Below are 20554 nucleotides of genomic sequence, written 5' to 3'. Positions count from 1 at the left end.
GCTCGCCATTGTGGAAGGTAGTGATTGAAATACACCACAAGGTGTCAAGGGCGAGTTTTAATTTATTTAGAGATCTCGCCAAGTTTTTCTAGTGCGTTTTGCCCCTCGACTGACGCCGTAGTTTCTGGGTTCATTGTACCTTACATTCATTTGAGTGTTGACTTCACATCGTACGAGACCTCTAATAGTTTGTATAGTGTGAGTAAATATTGACATCTAGTGTATTTGCTGAGCTAAACGAAATGTTTGAATAGAGTCTGAGTATTATTTTGCATAGCTATTTTGATTGGGAATGCCAGTTCCCTTTGCATTGAGCGCTTTTGTTTTTGTGAACATTATTTTTTTTGAGAGATATTAATATTATTGTTGTTACTTTTGTGCTTTTGTGTTTTGTTATTTTTTTGCTTTCAGTAAATGATACTCTAGTATACTCTACTCTGTTCCGCCTAAATGCATGATGGGAAGTTGGGTAACCATGACTGTCAGTGGTGGCTGCAAATGGTATATCTTCTCTGTGTTGTGTTCAATACAGGGTGTTAAGAAAAAAAATTATCTGCTGTCATTCTACCCCACGTCACTCGCCACAATAGTTATAAGTGTTGTGGAAGAGATGCCAAAGCTTATGCCAATAAATAGCGCGGCATGTCTCTGCCTCTTAGCTCTCAATATACATAAAACGGCGCCATTGTAGTCTGTTTGCGGCAATGCATAAGTGGGTTGTCCAGCGCGTGCGTTAAATGCGTTAAATATTTTAACGTGATTAATTAAAAAATTAATTACCGCCCGTTAACGTGATGAATTTGAGAGCCCTAATAATAACACCTTGGTCTCATAGAGTGCTTTTTAGGACACTCAAAGTGCTCGGCTTCTACTACATTGGGACATAAAACTACAGTAACATAGAACACTCACCGCTGTCTTGCTTCCTTTTCTTTTCTTCTGCTTTTTTTTCTCTTTCTTTTGTCGCTTCCAGAAGGATAACTTCTCTTCATTTTGGATATACGCCATTTAAAAAAAAGGCAAATCGCCGCTCACTCTCACTCTGAGTCACGTGAGGGGGCGGGGGAGTTTAAAGCGAGTGAAGGGGCCCCTTCAGGGAACTCAGACATAAGGCTTTCACTGCACTGTCGCACTTGTCGCTGTGACATTGCAGTAAAGCTGCGTGTGCTAAATCTGTTGGCCCTCTGGGGGCCCCCAGGGGCCTAGGCAATTGCCTGGTTTTCCTAATGAGACGCAACGCCTCTGGCCGTGCACTACATTTTCTGCATATTCTTAAACAGTATTCATTCATTCTACAAATCAGAAAGTATTTTTGAGTTTTATGATATTACCGGATAAAGTGTGTTCCTTGTAAGCTGAATACGGGATGCACGCTTTTGTTGTTCAAAACATATTTCTAAGCGTGATTTCCCCTTTCCATTCATGACATAACACTCCGTTCTGTCCTTGCCTTCGTTCCAAAACAACGAAGTTGTAACATGTATTTTAACGAGGAAAAATGGTAGAGAGGCAATATCAATGCTATTTAGCATTGCGCATTAAGCTGGGAGACTGAAAGGTCATATGCTTTTAAATACTAGGTGTTATTGTTTGTTTGATGTTTTTTACATCCCAAAAGTATGTTATGGCACAAATAAAATCCAAATTGTAAAAAGCATCGGTGTGAAAGTAATTGTTTATTTGCCTCTTTACTCCCTGCGATTGGCTGGAAAATAGTTCATTTCGGAAAGTCTACAGCATGCCGCAAGCCAGCTAAAGATAAACAGTACAAATAATGGATAGATGTTTGGTTCCACACAAATCTTTTAGTAGTAGTTGCAGTGAATACTGAGAATCCTCTCTTTTAAATAATTGTTCAATACCTGCCAAACATCTGCTTGTTGTAAAGTAGGTTGGTGTATGCATTGCATGTATCGCACATTTTTGTTCACCCTTCAAAGCAATAAATTGGCCAACAACGGTTCTTATCTTCATAGAGTCTTGAAGCGTTTCAGGCTTCTATCAGGCACTCATGTAAATAGTACATTCTAATAGCGTACCGCACGCTTCACGTCACTTCCGATCATTAATATTCATGACGTTAGCAACTGTTGCTAAGGGAGGGACACGCTTCCGTTTGTCCCTCATGTTAGATGCATGTAAATAGTGTACGAACGAGATGTTTACTGAGCCAAACCTACCAATTCTGTCTGAACATGATGTCCCTGGTGCCAAATTCACTGGTAAAGATGTAGAAGAATATACAAATGGTCAGTTAAAGAGATGGCTTGAGTGTCGAAGACTGAAAAAGAGCTGACCTGATCCACACCTTTTCCTCACACCACTGACCACGACGTTCTCCTGTTTCAACAAGCTATCCTTACCACCATATGCCCTGTCTTTCTTATATATTATATCCTCTTACATCTCTGACCGTTCTTGGGGGAAATTTACATTGATATTTTTGTGTAGCGATCGCAAATGCTACTCAGTTACAGCCAACAAACACATTTAATTTTTTCATTAATAACAAATCTTTATTCTATAATTTATTTACACTTCCCCCTTACTAAAGTTTTTTTTTTTTTTACAACAGAAAAGGTAACAGTGGCAGTCAGATACCATTTTAATTTTTTTCAGGTCATTCAATGTCAGACAGAAGCAGCACTGTAAAACGCCACGCTAAAGTAAAAATATCAAAATGGCTTACCTCTTCATCCTCTGAAGGACCATGGCCCCCAACAAAATGTTTACTTCATATGAAATGTGAATGGCTTCACCCTGCTGGTGTTAGACTGGTCTTTTGGACGTCCGCGCAAGTTGATCCATTCTTCACATTTTTTCCTCTGAGTTTTAGGTTTCGGGAAACGTATGAAGAAAACATCCTTCATATGTCATAATGTTTAGAGTCATTTCTACAAGTTCCATAGCATCAGTGTTTGATCGGCATGTTCTTTTTTAAAAAAAAAAGATTACCAGAGAAATACAATGGATTGTATGCGAGGGCGTCTGTATAATGTCCCACTTCCGCGTTACGATGGCAACGTCATGGTCTAAAAAGGTCTTTGCAATTAAAAAAAATGCCTGTGAAGAATATTGAATGTGTAGAAAAAACCTTTTCTCTTCACAGCCATATACAGTGACCATTTCATGCGAGTTCTCATTCATGGAAATTACAGCAGGCTATATTAATGTATGGGCAATCAGAGAAATGGATTCATATTGCCATGACTGCGGACAGGCTTGTGACATCTGGCAACAGTGGAGAGTGGATTAGTTCATCTAAGCTCCCTGTGTTTGTATCAAGTGTATAATGTCTAGCAGGAGCCGTTTGTTTCCAAAATAACCTTATGAATGCTGAATATTGTCAGATGAAAGGTCAGCTTTCCCTTTTTCCACACACAACGGTAGATCAGCATCTAAGCAATTTGATACTTTCAGGGTTTGCAATGTTTATTTTTGGCATAAATACAAATAATTTTGCCATGTAGCACTGGGAGGCCAATCAAACTTAACGTAAGGGAACTGTTCCAGACCATGAAGGGCACTGAAGCATTTTGTGGTGTGCACTCAGCATCGGTTTTTGTTCTTCATACATACTTGACATTACAGTTCCTCTGTGTTACAAAAGTATGGGTAATATACTTTGAATGCCTTATGAGTAATAAACTTTGAATGTGTTTTGTAATCATCTCAAGTGAACATGTTTAAGTTTACTTACTACTAGGAGTGGGGACCTCTTGGTACCTCACGATACGATACGGTTTGCGGTATGGCGGTATATGGCGATACAACGATTATCGATACATTGGTCGGGAAATCATTCTAGGATATTCTACAAACAAATAATAAACAGAAAAGAAAAACTATGGGGCGGCGTTTGTAAAGCAGCACGTGCTGAAAATTACGACAACATTTTCTCACATTTAGCGCCACACATTGTTGAAAACGTGGTATGAAATTTTTTGTTACTTTTTTTTTGCACATTTACAAAATTATTTAGCAACTTAAATTTTCATTTTTAAATAAGAGGTTCTCTACCTAAATGTTTAAATCCAGAAGTAAATATTTAATTAAAATCCTAAATTTATATCCTATGTCCTAAATGCTAAATCTGGAGACAACTGGAACTAAATATTTAGCTTAATATGCAAATTCACATGACTGGAGACCGGAAGTAACAAAATAGAAGTTGGAGCACACAAAAGACTCTTTAAATAGTTTCTCCTAAATATGTATTTTACCTATATATTGTTATTATCACAATGACTCATGTCTAAGAGCAGACTGTCACCGTTGAGTAGGTTTTATTCATTTTCAAGCAACGTAAACACATTATGAGCTGCTCTACCAGCTTTTATTTGGTTACTTCCGGTCTCCAGTCATGTGAATTTGCATATTAAAGGGTATAACAACATTTGGGGAAATGCTAATATTCAATCATTTATCCATAAACGCATGCCTTTAGGATTCATATCATGCCACTTCGTGTAATTACACACATCGCAACACCAAGAAAATGACAGAAATTTGGATCGATTGTCAAGCTAAAATGACCGGCGCCCGAGATCCCGGAAATCTAGCATATTGTGTGCGTGATGTCACAACAAGGAAACAACCGGCTCAGTGCTTAGTACTGAATGGCGGCGATGATGGCGGACAATTTTGTTCCTAGTTGCAGTGACGAATCCGACGTAATGAACGTTCTTCTAATGGTGACGAGGAGAGTTATGAACCTTTCTTTGGTGTTTTGGGTTATCAATTTGAGCCCAAACGAAATCCAATGCAGCATAATGAAAGGATCATTGAGGGGAGCAATCACACTGATGAAACACCGGCAACAGATCGTGTGGGAAACACCGAATGGTTTGTTTTGCATTTCTTTTTGTGAAGCTGATACACCGTGACCGCAAAATAAAGTAATTTATAGAATAATTATCATTTATTGTACTATCATAGGTTTTCGCTCTGCCAACAGACATAAATATGAATGGGATTAGAGGATTTGTTGTATGTATTTTACGAGCGATAATTTATGCATGTGTCCAGTCCTATATCCAATGCTTGATATTATTAAAGAGTACTCACTTTGGCCATTTCGAGCTTGCCTGCTCCCCTCCTTTGCTTAGCCTGGGGTGGTGGGGTGGTCTCATCAGTGCCAGTCATCGTCCTCTTTTTTGATATCTCGGGACATTTAGGTGGCTGCGCGTGTATGGTGGGCAACGCATCTGCTTTCAGCAGCAATTTCTTAGCAAAACGTGATTTCATATGTCCATAGTTCGAATAGCTTTCAGGTGTAAAATGCGCACTACACAGAACCGTGCCGGAGGCTGAGTCTGCAAAATTAGCCCTCTTAGCACGGACGAACTTTACTCATTGTCTGCGTAGTCCAGCTCTTTTTCTCGCGTTCGGGAACTCATGGGTACTACATTGCGACAAATGGCTATTTGTACACCACATAGCATGACAACACGAATGCAACTCTCGTCGATAAACAACAATGGCACCTGCCTCGACCTTTTGTTTACTTTTAGTGACGTCAAAGCCCCATTCCGCTGTTTCCGGAATACTTTCGGAAATGTTGATAATTTTCGATCTATTTTCGATAATTGCTCATGAATGTGATTAATTTTTTTGTTAACTTTATTAATATTTGTTATCTTGCCACATAACGGTTATATTGAATATCTCACAGCCCCTTAGTATTATAATACCCTTTAACAACACTGCCTGTAAATGCGCTGAAAATCGGACAGAATGACTGAATGCTCTGGTTTTAAATGAACATACGCTCCCAGTCTAAATGGATTGGGCGTCGAGCACAGTCAATGCAGCCTTAGAGTTTACTGAGACACTATTATGGTGGAAGATTTTGGTAGCAAGTTGTTGGTTCCTTTTTTTTTTTTTTTTTTTTTTTTTTAAAGACATTGACACCTTTTAAAAACGATATCTCATTCTTGCAGGAGCATATCGATAACCTTTTGGGATAGAAAATATAACGATATATCACCATTTCGATATTTTGTCACACCTCTACTTACGACAATAGACCTACAATCCACTTAAACAGTCAAAATGGATTGGGACACGTATTGTTGTAAACATCAGCCAATTAACTAATTGACCTAATTCAACTTTTGTATTAGTGTCCATCATGTGCTTTTCTTGCATAACAGTCGCAAAGCCTAACCCCTACATTAAGCACGAATAGTGTCATTTTATTCTCTTATATAATGCTGACCAATATTTGTCATTGAAATGACCTTCGTTCTCCTCAACATGTGGCTAAATTGAAAAATCTGTGATTCACTACTGTGAAGCAACTAATAAACAGCAGCATGCTGTGATCCGGTTTTGTACTTGGCTTTGTTTTGTGTTGACATCTGGAGTTTGGCCACTCGGGTCCACTTGCTTTTGTTTCTCTTACACATTAAATCCTGACATATCGTTAGACTTGACTTAACTATGATCAACTAACTGTGTTAAAAAATGAAACTGGAAGCCAGAACAAATACAAGTTGTTCATCATCGACAAAAACATAAGGAATTATAATAAATCACAGGCAACTGGCTGAAACACATCCAGAATAATGACTCATACTTAATTACTGCTTTGAAATACAAGAAAACTCAAACTTGGTCCACAATTAAATTATGACTCATCTCCAATTTCAAACACATACTATAGCCATAAAATGGCTACACACAAGTTTTGTAGTATAACAAAAAACACAAGGTCCCAAGCACCGAAATACTGTAATTAATGCCAATTTTTATAACCTGTAAAGTTCAAATTTTGAGAGGGGAACTACAAGTAAACGTCTTAAATGATGTGGGACAAAAAAAAAAATCACATCTCCATATACAGTAAATTAGATGTGAACACCATGGCTTTTTCTAAGGAAGCTCAGTCACATTCCCCCCCCCCCTCGGGTTACCAAAGTCTGTGAAAAAAGGGTCTCAACTCCTACAACTCAAAAAGAACATTAAATATTTGTGTGTTAGAAGGAGGACGTCAGACAAATGAAAAATAGAAACTACAAGGTTGAGGTGAGTTAGTACCTACCTAATGTAATTTTAACCATTGTTTATATAGCTTTTGTAGAATATGTATCATTTCTTGGCAACTTGCAAAAACTAACTGACTTGGAAATTTCCTTTGTGGGTAATTAAAGTCCGTCCGATTACAATCAAACGAGAAATCTGGTTTAAAAGGTTGTTATTGTTGGCAGGTCAGTACAAGCTAGAACAACACAGAGTGTTGCTCTCTTTAGTTGTTTTAAGAGTTGTTTATGAGGGTGAACAATTTTGTTTTTCTCTCAGGTATACTTTGAGAGTCAAGGAAGTGAAGGCAAGTACTTATTTTTGTGATACCCATTGGGCTGAGGAGAACTGTACCCATTAGGCAAGCTATACAGTGAGGCAAATAAGTATTTAGTCAACCACCAATTGTGCAAGTTCTCCTACTTGAAAAGATTAGAGAGGCCTGTAATTGTCAACATGGGTAAACCTCAACCATGAGAGACAGAATGTCGAAAAAAAAACAACAACAGAAAATCACATTGTTTGATTTTTAAAGAATTTATTTCTAAATTAGAGTGGAAAATAAGTATTTGGTCACCTACAAACAAGCAAGATTTCGGGCCGTCAAAGAGGTCTAACTTCTTCTAACCAGGTCTAGTGAGACTCCATTCGTTACCTGTATTAATGGCACCTGTTTTAACTCAGTATCGGTATAAAAGACACCTGTCCACAACCACAGTCAGTCACACTCCAAACTCCACTATGGCCAAGACCAAAGAGCAGTCGAAGGACACCACAGACAAAATTGTAGACCTGCACCAGGCTGGGAAGACTGAATCTGGTAAGGTAAAACGCTTGGTGTAAAGAAATCAACTGTGGGAGCAATTATTAGAAAATGGAGGACATACAAGACCACTGATAATCTCCCTCAATCTGGGGCTCCATCCAAGATCTCATCCCGTGGCGTCAAAATGATAACAAGAACGGTGAGCAAAAATCCCAGAACCACACGGGGGGACCTAGTGAATGACCTACAGAGAGCTGGGACCACAAAGGCTACTATCAGTAACACAATGCGCCGCCAGTTACTCAAATCCTGCACTGCCAGACGTGTCCCCCTGCTGAAGAAAGTACACGTCCAGGCCTGTCTGCGGTTCGCTAGAGAGCATTTGGATGATCCAGAAGAGGACTGGGAGAATGTGTTATGGTCAGATGAAACCAAAATAGAACTTTTTGGTAGAATCACAGGTTCTCGTGTTTGGAGGAGAAAGAAGCATGGGGGTGGAAACATCATGCTTTGGGGCCGTTAATCTGCAAAGGGACCAGGATGACTGATCTGTGTAAAGGAAAGAATGAATGAGGCCATGTATCGAGAGATTTTGAGTGAAAATCTCCTTCCATCAGCAAGAGCATTGAAGATGAGATGTGGCTGGGTCTTTCAGCATGACGATGATCCCAAACACACAGCCAGGGCAACAAAGGAGTGGCTTCGTGAGAAGCATTTCAAAGTCCTGGAGTGGCTTAGCCAGTCTCCAGATCGCAACCCCGTAGAAAATCTGTGGAGGGAGTTGAAAGTACGTGTTGCCCAACGGCAGCCCAGAAACATCACTGCTCTAGAGGAGCTCTGCATGGAGGAACGGACCAAAATACCAGCAACAGTGTGTGAAAAGCTTGTGAAGAGTTACAGAAAACATTTGGCCTCCCTTATTGCCAACAAAGGGTACGTAGCAAAGTAGTGAGATGAACTTTTGGTATTGAGCAAATACTTATTTTCCACCATTTGCAAATAAATTCTTTAAAAATCAAACAATGTGATTTTCTGTTTTTTTCCCCACATTCTGTCTCTCATCGTTGAGGTTTATCCATGTTGACAATTACAGGCCTCTCTCATATTTTCAAGGGGGAGAACTTGCACAATTAGCGGTTGACTAAATACTTATTTGCCCCACTGAACCTGACTGGAGCTGGCACATGCCTTCTTGTGATATGGACTCCTCTGAATCTTGCTCATTTGTGAAGATTCAGCATGGGTAAACAACATATTATTTTAGAAAACTTATAAGAATTGCCTCTTGCTCCACTGCTATGAAATTTTAAATGATTATTATGTTGACGTTGCATTCTTTTCTTGCTCTAGAACAGGATTTCTTCCCTCTGAATGTTGAACCTGCTGAAGCGTTGCCACATTTATACTGTTTGATAGTTTTATCAATATCTGTGCATTTGTATCAATTGCAGTAATCCCTTGTTTTTCGTGATTAACGGGGACCAGAACCTGCCGTGATAAGTGAAAAAACGTGACGTTTTTTTCACTTTTAACCCAAAATATAATTTAAAATGTATGTATATTTATATATATTAACTCATTCACTCCCAGCCATTTTCACCAGAGCAAGGCCCTCCGCTCCCTGCCGTTTTTCTGGATTTTGACGGATTTTGCAAGGCCCACAGAAAATTCTTTTCTATTGCTGTATAAACATAGAACCCACCAAAAGAAAGATTAGACTCTCTTCTTTCAGCAGAAAAAAAAAGTTCATATCTTTTTCCATTCTTTAGAAATCAGCATTAGAAAAAAGCTTAGTTTGAGCAATTTTCCAATTTCTGATGAAAAAACGGAGAAAATTAGCTTTTTGTAAACGCATACATTTCAAACATAACTTTGATTTTAACAAAGCTATCTTTTTGCATTAGTTACATCCCAAACAACTAAATAATGTTTTCCTTTTACAAAATACCATGAACAACCAGACAAATAGAGCTTTTGACAGCAAAGTAACAATTTATTTACACATGACAACTGAGAGATGACGCTTTGTCTGTCCCACAAAGATTATTTTTGCGTCTCTGCGGGGTCTGCTCGGCGAGCCACTGCACTGGGGGTCCCACTCGTTTTGCTCGGTCGTCCAGCGCCTGGCCTCCCAGGCATCCTCTCGGTTGTTTTGTTCGGTCGGAGCGCCGCCTGTTATCATGGTGCCAGCGCTCTGACCGTGCTGCCCGGCGGCCGTTCATTGCTGTTGAATCGGGTTGCGGGTCTTATAAAATGCGCTACTGCCCTCCAGTAGCTAGTTTTATTGCTTTAAAATGGGTTTGGAGCCTTGTTTTTGTTTCTCAGATAGATCGCAAGCTATACAGTAGATGCTTCTTGTAAAAAAAAAAAAAAACGTATAAGTACGTTTTTGGGACAATGAAGCATTTAAAAATAGAACGTATTTATACGTTTCTGGGAGCAACTGAGTTAATAAATATAAATGAAGCATTTCTAATGTAATAATTCGAATAGGTTTAAAACATGTTACTGTCCCACCGAAATATTTTTAAACAAGAAAAAAAGTAGATGCCCAATCCATTAAAAAAAAAAAAAAAAAGTACAAAAATGCTTCTCTTTATTCAATGCTTCCTCGAGTGAGTCCACTCAAATCCGTTCAAGCTGCTCACTTACACACAATGAGTTGCCGCAGCAACTGTTTAGCAAGTCAAACGATGTTGACGCATGCTGCGCTTTGAAGTTTCGGCTTACAAGCGTCTCCGACAAGATCAAACCTTAACTCTCAGTCAATCATCGTAACTTTAATAAGCAACTCCAGTGCACTGCCTGACCAAGAAAAGTGGCAGGAGCAAGAGTGAGAGAGTACATGATCGGATCAGGACAGCTCCATAAAGTACTAAAGTTATTATTGTTTTTTTAACTTAAAAGGGAAAAAAAAAAAAAAAAAATCCGCGATAGACTGAGGGCTTGCAGTTTGAAGCGTGAAGTAGGGAGGGATCACATCAGTAACTAATGGACTGGTTCAAATTAATTGAGTGGAAGCAACAAAAACCTTTGCATAGACTTGTCTTTGTTACCTATTTCAACTTCATGATTATGTACAGTATGTATACAGTGCTCTCCATAATTATTGGCACCCCAGGTTAAAATGTGTTTTTTAGCTTCTAATAATTTTTAAAAATTCAAATAATATGGGACCCAAATGGAAAAAAAGAGAAAAATCCAACCTTCAACACAAGTGCATTTATTCAGTGGGGAAAAAAATCCCACATAAAGAAATAATTATTTGACATCAAATAATGTGTGTCACAATTATTAGCACCCCTGGTGTTAATACTTTGTACAACCCCCTTTTGCCAACAAAACAAGGTTCGGCGACTGAGATGGCCATGGGAGGAGCTTGATTTTGTGTCTGGTGAACCATTTCTGTGTAGATTTGGCCATATGTTTAGGGTCATTGTCTTGCTGAAAGACCCAGTGACGACCCATCTTCAGCTTTCGGGCAGAGGGCAACAGATTTTGATTTAAAATGTCCTGGTATTTCAAAGCATTCATGATGCCATGCACCCTAACAAGGTTCCCAGGGCTCCTCCCATGGCCATCTCAGTCCCCGAACCTTGTTTTGTTGGCAAAAGAGGGTTGTACAAAGTATTAACACCAGGGGTGCTAATAATTGTGACACACATTATTTGATGTCAAATAATTATTTCTTTATGTGGGATTTTTCCCCCACTGAATAAATGCACTTGTGTTGAAGGTTCGATTTTTCTCTTTTTTTCCATTAAGGTCCCATATTATTTGAATAAAAAAGAATTATTAGACGCTAAAAAACACATCTTAACCAGGGGCGCCAATAATTATGGAGAGCACTGTATATTTTTGTGATTAAAGGCTATAGATACATAATTATGGCAATGCACCTGTGTACCTGTATCGCTTAACGGGTTGACTCATTGTGGCATAGCAGCACAGATCTTATACTCTCTTTGGATGAAGGATCAAATCCAGTCATGGAAAAATGGCTTTTGTTGACGATCTAAATTTATATTCTTTTTAAAAAGACAGAGGCCGCCTGGCTAGAGGTTGTGTATGATCAAATATATCTCTAAACATGCATCATGTTTTTACTGCACGTGTCCGGGTCTGAGTCAATGTTGTGTGCGAGTCCTTCGGTCAAATTATGAAGCAGATAGAATTTCATTCTACCAACAGATCTAGCTGTTCTTTCTTGCAGTAGCCCCAAAGCTTCAAATCATTTTCAGCACAAAAAGAAAGACGATCACTAATTTATACTTCAATGTATAGTTCATGATAAGAGATCGTTTACCGTATAATCTTAAAACAGCTCCTCTTTGCGTTTTCTTTATTTGGAAAGCGGTAGAAACTTTTTTAAAATTTAGCTCATTTCTGTTATTTCCAGCAACACATTATTTTAGCGCTATTTGGACATAGAAGCTATGATGACATACTGTACTATCCACTAGCCATCCCATAGAATTGAAGTTAGTTGAGAAGATAATTAAATTAATTTAAATGTTTCCATTGCTAATCAACCATTGATTCAGCTATGACAATAAAATTATTATTTTACCTCACCATTACTCCATTGGATCTTATCGATTACAATGAATAACCAGTGGGCAGGAAGTCGGGTGACCACCTGTCCGGTTTTAGGACGGACACTCAGCCTTTTCAGTGATGTGTCCGGTTAAACCCATTAGCCGGACGCTATTTGTCTGGCTTTCAAAGAAAATGGGCCGCGGTTCAGTTTATGTGACTCAACTCAGCCCCACGGCTGTCACAACTAGTCTGTGATTGGCCAATGGTGACTTCAATTAAAAACGTCCTTTATCATTGGTTCAATAAAATGCAAAGAAAACTTCACATGTGGCTATCTGACGACATCATTTCCTAGCCAAGATTTTACAACAGTGCGAGCAACCATGCCAAAACAGCGGACATCTTTTAATATTGAATGGACAAAAGAGCATGATTTCCTCGCCAAAAGCAGTCGAGCCTCGTTCCATGGTTTCTGCACGCTTTGCTGGTGTGACATAGACCTGAGCAGCAGGTGCGTCCACATGAAAAACATTTTTTTCATTGCCTCTGGATAACAAAATAACTGCAGCTGAACTTTGTAAAGTTGTTCCTCTTATAAAGGGTAAACTATTTTGAGCGGTTCAATAATCACATTGTTTTTACACACAAAAAGTCTTGTTCTTAAGAATTTTGTTATAAATGTTCCTTGTTAATACCGTTGCTCTGCCAAAATATCTACACTGGCGAAACGTTTTACCAATGGAGAATTTGACACCCTAAGTACTACCGTGCACTTTCAGCTTGTTTTGTTTAGATGCATACAGGAGGAACGTACTAAAAATGCCTTAAGAAAATACTTAAATCTAATAATATCAAATAAGGGTGGTTTAAATACACTAATGTGGTTACCAGTTAACACTCTCCTTTAAAGCAACCACAAGAAAACAAAATGCTTAAAAGTTATCGGAGGAAAACACACGCCAAAAGTATTTTGAGGCAACGGAAAGGTAAAATAAGACTCAATAAAAACTAAAATAATAGTACTCGCTGCTTTTAACTGATATGCCATGAGTACGCATGCGCACTGGGTATTGGTAGTGCGTTTCGCCTTCAATGATATTTTGGCAGAACAGTTTAAAAATAAGATTTGTTCTTTGAAAACATGGTACTGTAAACTAATAAAATTGTCCCCAAAAGTTTTACGTTTAATCGGTATTTTTTTTTACTATTTTTTTACACAAATATGATCTATAAACTATGCAAAACTTTATTGTTGATTAAAATGCACACACACACATATATATATATATATATATATATGTATATATATATATATATATATATTAGGGCTGTCAAATGTATCGCGTTAACGGGCGGTAATTATTTTTAAAAATTAATCACGTTAAAATATTTGACGCAATTAACACATGCACGGAATGACCCGCTCATGCATTGCCTCAAACAAATTACAATGACGCTGTTTATGCACATTGAGAGTGGCCCTGCGCTCCGTCGCGGGTCGCTGGCTGGGCGCCGGTGTATCAGCGGGGTGTCGCCTGCACCGGCGGGGGACCCTGCCTTGCCTGGGGCTTGGTGGGCCGCTGGGGGTCCCGTGGCGTGCCGTGCCGGTTGGGGGGCTGTGGCTGTGGCTCGTGGCCCGGGTGGGCGGGCGGGGGTGGGTGTAGGCGTGGGGTTGGTGATGCGTCCCCTTCTGCCATCCCTGTAGGCCGGTTGATGGGCGCGCGGGTGGCCCGGGGGACCACCCTGGGTCCCGGGGGGGGGACGGTGGCTCCTTTGCTGGGCGGCGGGAGGAGGGATGGGCTGCGCATGGCCCCACCCCACCCCCGCCCGCCCTCCCTCCCCGGGCTGGCTGGGTGGGGGCCGTGGCCCTGGGTTGGCGCCCGCGCGGTTTCTCCGCCCGTCTGCGTGGCTGTCGCGCGCCCGGTGGGGCTTGCGTGCTGCTGGATGTGGTAGGGCATGCTCGGGTTGGGGGTTCCGGTGCCGGGATTGGCGATGCGGCGGCGTAGGGTTGGTCGCCAACGGGCTTACACTCATAAGAGATTCACACGATTACTGTTTTCTAGATCACAGAACTGATTTGTGTACACTCTACCCCTTTCAATCACTTAGCTTATAGTCTTATAGACACCCCCACCCCCATTCTCCTCTTTCACTGGCCAATTGGCCCCCACATGGTGTAAACCGGAAATACATCTCGCTGACGATAGCACCAGCATATTAGTAACTAGTTTAGATGTTCAATGTATTTCTTGTTGTTGTTTGTGTATGTGTTTCTTTTCTTTCTTCTCTTGTATTTCTTTTCTTCTGTCCCCCCATAATCCCTTCCTGTTCGCTGCTTTGTCATAATAAAAAGGTATTTTGAAGGATCACAATGGGAGTATGTCAGACTCTCCATGTGAAACATTAAAACTGTTCAGAATCTGGGCACTTAGACTTCCATTCTCTGTGTCAAACAGCTGAACAGGACAGGTTTAAAAAAAAAAAAAAAAAAAAAAAAAAAGAGAGTGAAGAGAATGCCACCGGCCGCTTGCGCCGTTCCATACTAATGTTATTCCTTCTAATAGTGGAAGAATTAGTAGTTGTGAGACGTTTATGCTGTTGCATTGTGCTATTTGTGCTCCACACATATTTCTGTAAGTTTACTTTCATTTAGTGGCAATTACGTGTCTTTTTTTGTATTTTGGGTGAGATATGTACGGAGATATATATGTTATAAAGCGAGTGGACACAGGCGTTCATTGGACCGCGCCGTTTATTGGCATAAGCTTCGGCAACTCCTTCACAACAAACATAAGTATCATTTAGTGAAAGCACAACAAAAATAATATTACTATCTCTCTCAAAAAAAAAAAATGTTCACAAAAAGAAAAGCACTTCAATCTGTATTAATGAGGCCCTATTTTCACACAGTTAAACAACTATGCAACGAGAACTGGCATTCCCAATCGAAATAGCTATGCAAAATACACATAAAACTTACTCAGACTTTGGTCACTCTGTTCTTATTATTGTTATTTTTATTCTTCTTCTTATTATTATTATTATATTAACTCTACTTCTGATTGAAAATTTTACAAACTTTATTAAAACGAAAACATTAACAGGGGTTTTAATATAAAATTACTATAACTGGTAACTATAACATTTATCTTTCAAGAACTACAAGTCTTTCTATCCGTGGATCCCTTTAACAGAAAGAATGTTAATAATGTTAATGCCATCTTGTGGATTTATTGTTAGAATAAACAAATAGAGTAGTTATGTTCAGTATGTTGTATGTATATATCCGTCTTGTGCCTTATCTTTCCATTCCAACAATAATTTACAGAAAAATATGGCATATTTTAGAGATGGTTTGAATTGCGATTAATTACGATTAATTAATTTTTAAGCTGCGATTAACTCCAATGAAAATTTTAATTGTTTGACAGCCCAAATAAATATACAAATTCGATGTTTTATTATTTTTAAATATGTCCTCCATTTTGACCTTATGGAAGTGGTCACCTTAACAGGAAGCCTATCTAGGGATCTGTCTGTTTTTTTTGTTTTTTTTTTACCTTGCCTGTTTCTTTTGCTCAGGGATGGATATGATTATCATATGCAATCTCTCTGGTGAGAATCATCATGTACAAAGCGATCACTATCTACCCTTCGTGATTGCACCTGTTGTGATGTGCAACTAATCGTGACCAGGTCATTCTCTACATACCAAAACAATTCCATTAGAACTGCGTAATGTTAATTTACCTTCTTATTTTCACGATTTGTCCTTCATAAGTGCTGCTTCAAAAGTCAGGCATATGGTATCCTTTTACAGCACATTCAAGAAACAATTTTAACTTGATTTGTGAAAGCTATGTTTAATACACGACATAATATAAACTTGTGTTTGCATCATGGCTGTCTGAAAAAGCTGGAAATGGACTGTCTCTAAAGAATGTTTCTTTAAGAAACTTGCCTATAAGATTACCATATTAGGAAAAAAGCAACAACCAAATAACTGAATTCCGACTGGAAACGCACACAGAAATGAAACGTCAGCCGTCCCATCCCAAGGGCAAGTGTGCCCTCTAGTGCTCGCTCATGCATGGATAAACATATTTTCTACCATCAAATCAAAACGATCATACCTTCGACTTTCTTTGTTTATCGGTACCAAATAAAGACCGAAAGAGAGTTTGAAATTCACACTTTCTAGTAATGTCGACGGTAGCGTTCTATGTGAAATAGGTGATTTTTTTTTAAAGCCGCCATGTGATTGATCATGCCGGCGTGATCATAGCACACAGAGGGTGAGTTGCGACTGCAAGCTTGTGTGTGTGTGTGCTTGAGCTCTGATCGGTATAATGAATGGAGTCTCACGATTTTTGTCGCTACAGCTCATTGGTGAGACTGGTAGAGACACTTTGGTAAAAATAAAATAAATATAGAATAAAGAGGAAAACAAAGGAACAACTCTAGTGTATCCTAAAGTCGTGGAGTAAGAGTAACGTTTCTTCCTCATACATCTACATGAATGAAAGTATAAAGAATGGCGTGGTAAAACTAGTAGACCTTTTTTCTCAAACGTTACCCAGGTAAATGTAGAAGAGTAAATGTAATGCTTTACTACCCATCACCGCAACTAACTCCCAAGAAACATTTCTCAAAATGGTGCTTGGTGCCAGGAAAGATTAATTTATTAATTATTAATTAATTTTAATCTGTGAATTTCCTGAAATTCCTGCATGTTTTGCCCGAAGTCAGCTGGGATAAACACCTGTTTACTGTCTGTACAGAATTTGAAATACTAACTCAGTATTAGGAATAAGGAAGTTATAAAACTTCCACTATTATGTATCTATTTTCTTTAACGTTTTTGTTCGTAAGGTTGGCAAGTGAGTTACATCTTATCCACTCTGACTTTAGGTTTAGAGATATGGACTGATCGCCAGGCAATCGCAGGGCTTACATACAGTACATTTCAGCAGGGGACTGCACATGTACAATTAGTAGTCTCCGATGAACCTAACTGGGTTCCAGGATGAATCCTCGTAGAAAAGCCATCCAAAACACAAAAAGAACATGCAGACATGATAGATGGGACTGAATTTTCTTTGGATGCAAATGCATAGAACTCTTACATGCATAGAACATATGTAAGAGTAAAAAAAAAAAAAAAAAAAAAAATTAAATGCATCTATTACCCAAGGGAGAACATTCTTGCTGCTTTAAATAAATTTTCTTTTTTTTTTTTTTCCACATAGATTTATTCAAAGGCTAAATTGCCGCAGCATAACACTATATTACATTACAAGTCACGGGCAAAAAAAGGAAAATGTGTGGTTGCAAAGTTAACAATTGAAGGCATCACAATAAAACATCTGCCTATAAAGAAGAAAATATCAAACTGAACCAATGCATCCTTTCCACTCCTAGCTTGGAACACGTGCACACTTTCACTGGCTTCACTCACCCTGGTTGTTAGGGCTCTCCTCTCCTTCCTCAGTGTCTGTTGTCATGTTGTTGAGCATCCTCTCCTCCTGACGCTGTACACTCCGCTGCAGTCACGACAATTTATCCTGTTCTTACGCACTTCTCACAATTAAAAAACTGACATGTATTCTCTTCTGCTTGCTTGATGCTCTCCGGCCGGACGATTGTGTGAGGCAATGATGGCCAGTTGGCCAGCTTGATGACACATGTGCTAACCCTGTTCATGTGCCGCACTTGCCCTCAAGTCAGTTTAAGCCCAACCACTATATTCATGTATTCACAAGGTATTATCCCTCTCCCGCCCGTCCTCTTTTTTTTTTTTTTAAACTCCCTAACGCACCATTATCCATCTCATCATGAACGGACACAGGAAAGCGGCGTCTGACGACAACGCGCCGCCTCCTGAGATTAGACTTTCCGTTTGATGTTCTTTTCTGGGGGCAAACAAGAATCCATTTTTTCATTACTTTTTCTGCTGTTTGTTTCACCCCTCCTTGTTCCCCTCTTCATATTTCCGTGCATGGCCACATAAAGTTGTCTGTCAGAACAGCTTCAGGCTGAACTTGTGTAACTTGTTATTTTTCCTCAAGTTCTTTTGGGTGTGCGTGAATGTACTGTATGTGCAGTGTACCTCCACTACCTTGCTAAAAAAATGAGAGATGTAGTGATACCTCGATTAGCAACTCCCCAGACCTAAAAACCATTGAGCATCTGTTTTCCATTGGCCACCTATAAAGCTCTGATAAACTGAATTCCCAAGAAGGCTAAAGGTGTGCTGTGGAATAGTAATGACCGCGCAACATACATTTTGGACTCAATTTGGACATTTTCAAAAACTAAACTCACTTTTGTTGCAAGCAGTTTCAATACGCTACTGTATATTGAGGAAAATGTCCACATGTAATACAAGCTGTATACTGACCACAATATGGTGGTGTTATATCATTGGTGGGGTCTAATGAAAAGATTTAACAAAAAAACGTAACAAAAATTTTACTCACCCTTTTAAAGAAACTGGGTAACACTTTACAATAAGGGTCCCTTAATTAACATTAGTTAATGCAATTTTAGACAATAACTCATTGTTAAGTAACATGACAATAATTCATTTAATCCCTTATCTAACATTTATTAATATATTGATTAACATAAATTAATGCATTAGTTAAACATTAGTTATTGTCTTAAAATGCATTAAGTAACATTACAATAAATTAATATAATTGCTTATATAACATTTATTAATATATTAATTAACATGAGTTAATGCATAACCAGACAGTAACTAATAGTTTGGTAAAATTAAAAATATATATAGGCCTATATAGGGTTAGGGTTTAGGGTTTAAGGTTAGGATTTGTTAACTTAAGCATTTATAATTTCTTAGTTAAGGGACACATGTTCTCCAGGGTTAGGGTTAGGGTATATTATAACCTAACCTTAAGTAAGGTATTATTTCACGTGAATGTAGCTCATAAGTATTACTTAACCTTAATTCACCATTACTGAATGTTTTTTGGACCCTTATTGTAAAGTGTAGCACACGTACAGTTGTGGTTTCATGGCTCTCTTGAGTTTCCAGTTATTTCTACAACTCTGATTTTTCTCCGACAGAGTGATTAGAACAGATACTTCTTTGTCACAAAAAACATTCATGAAGTTTGGTTCTTTTATGACTTTATTATGGGTTAACAGAAAAAGTGATCAAATCTGCTGGGTCAAAAATATACATACAGCAACACGAATTAGCAATTTCTTGTGAGTGATTATTGACTTGAACAATCATTGACTTGAACAAGTCAGAAAAGTCACTTGGAGCCATTTCAAAGCAGCTGCAGGTCCCAAGAGCAACAGTGCAAACAATTGTTTGTAAGCATAAAGTGCATGGCACTGTTTTGTCACTGCCACGATCAGGAAGAAAACGCAAGCTATCACCTGATGCTGAGAGAAAATTGGTCAGGAGGGTGAAGATTCAACCGAGAATCACCAAAAAGCAGATCTGCCAAGAATTAGAAGCTGCTGGAACACAGGTGTCAGTGTCCACAGTCAAGCGTGTTTTGCATCTCCATGGACTGAGAGGCTGCCGCGCAAGAAGGAAGCCCTTGCTCCAAAGGCGGCACCTTAAGGATCGACTGAAGTTTGCTGCTGATCACATGGAAAAAGATAAGACCTTCTGGACGGAAAGTTCTGTGGTCAGACAAAACAAAAATCGAGCTGTTTGGCCACAATGGCCAGCAATATGTTTGGAGGAGAAAAGGTGAGGCCTTTAACCCCAAGTACACTATGCCTACCGTCAAGCACGGTGGTGGTGGTATTATGCTGTGGGGCTGTTTTGCTGCCAATGGAACTGGTGCTTTACAGAGAATAAATGGGATGATGAAGAAGGAGGATCACCTTCAAATTCTTCAAGATAACCTAACGTCATCAGCCCGAAGATTGGGTCTTGGGCGCAGTTGGGTGTTCCAACAGGACAATGACCCCAAACACACATCAAAAGTGGTAATGGAATGGCTAAATCAGGCTAGAATTAAGGTTTTCGAATGGCCTTCCCAAAGTCCTGACTTAAACCCCATTGAGAACTTGTGGACAGTGCTGAAGAAACAAGTCCATGTCAGAAAGCCATCAAATTTAACTGAACTGCACCAATTCTGTCAAGAGGAGTGGTCACAGATTCAACCAGAAGCTTGCCAGAAGCTTGTGGATGGCTACCAAAAGCGCCAAATTGAAGTGAAAATAGCCAAGGGACAT

The 20554-nt window shown here is 39.1% G+C and overlaps 1 protein-coding gene across 4 annotated transcripts in view; it reads right to left on the bottom strand.

The window, feature by feature from the left end:
* The window catches only part of slc12a5b (solute carrier family 12 member 5b), a 53801-nt gene extending 35721 nt beyond the window's left edge, over nt 1-18080 (bottom strand). For 3 of the 4 annotated variants that reach the window (XM_057827531.1, XM_057827507.1, XM_057827516.1), the window contains exon 1: nt 17787-18079. In XM_057827531.1, coding sequence (XP_057683514.1) covers nt 17787-17844 — 58 coding nt within the window. In that variant the 5' untranslated portion in view covers nt 17845-18079. Of the gene's footprint in view, nt 1-17786 lie in introns of all 4 variants that reach the window. The other variant, XM_057827525.1, reaches the window with a different exon arrangement.
* Between the last annotated feature and the right edge of the window lie 2474 nt (nt 18081-20554).

The sequence above is a fragment of the Corythoichthys intestinalis genome, chromosome 2 (assembly GCF_030265065.1).
Source record: "Corythoichthys intestinalis isolate RoL2023-P3 chromosome 2, ASM3026506v1, whole genome shotgun sequence".
Classification (NCBI taxonomy): Eukaryota; Metazoa; Chordata; class Actinopteri; order Syngnathiformes; family Syngnathidae; genus Corythoichthys; species Corythoichthys intestinalis.
Note: the sequence above shows the minus strand (reverse complement) of the source record. Positions and strands in the feature narration are given on the sequence as shown.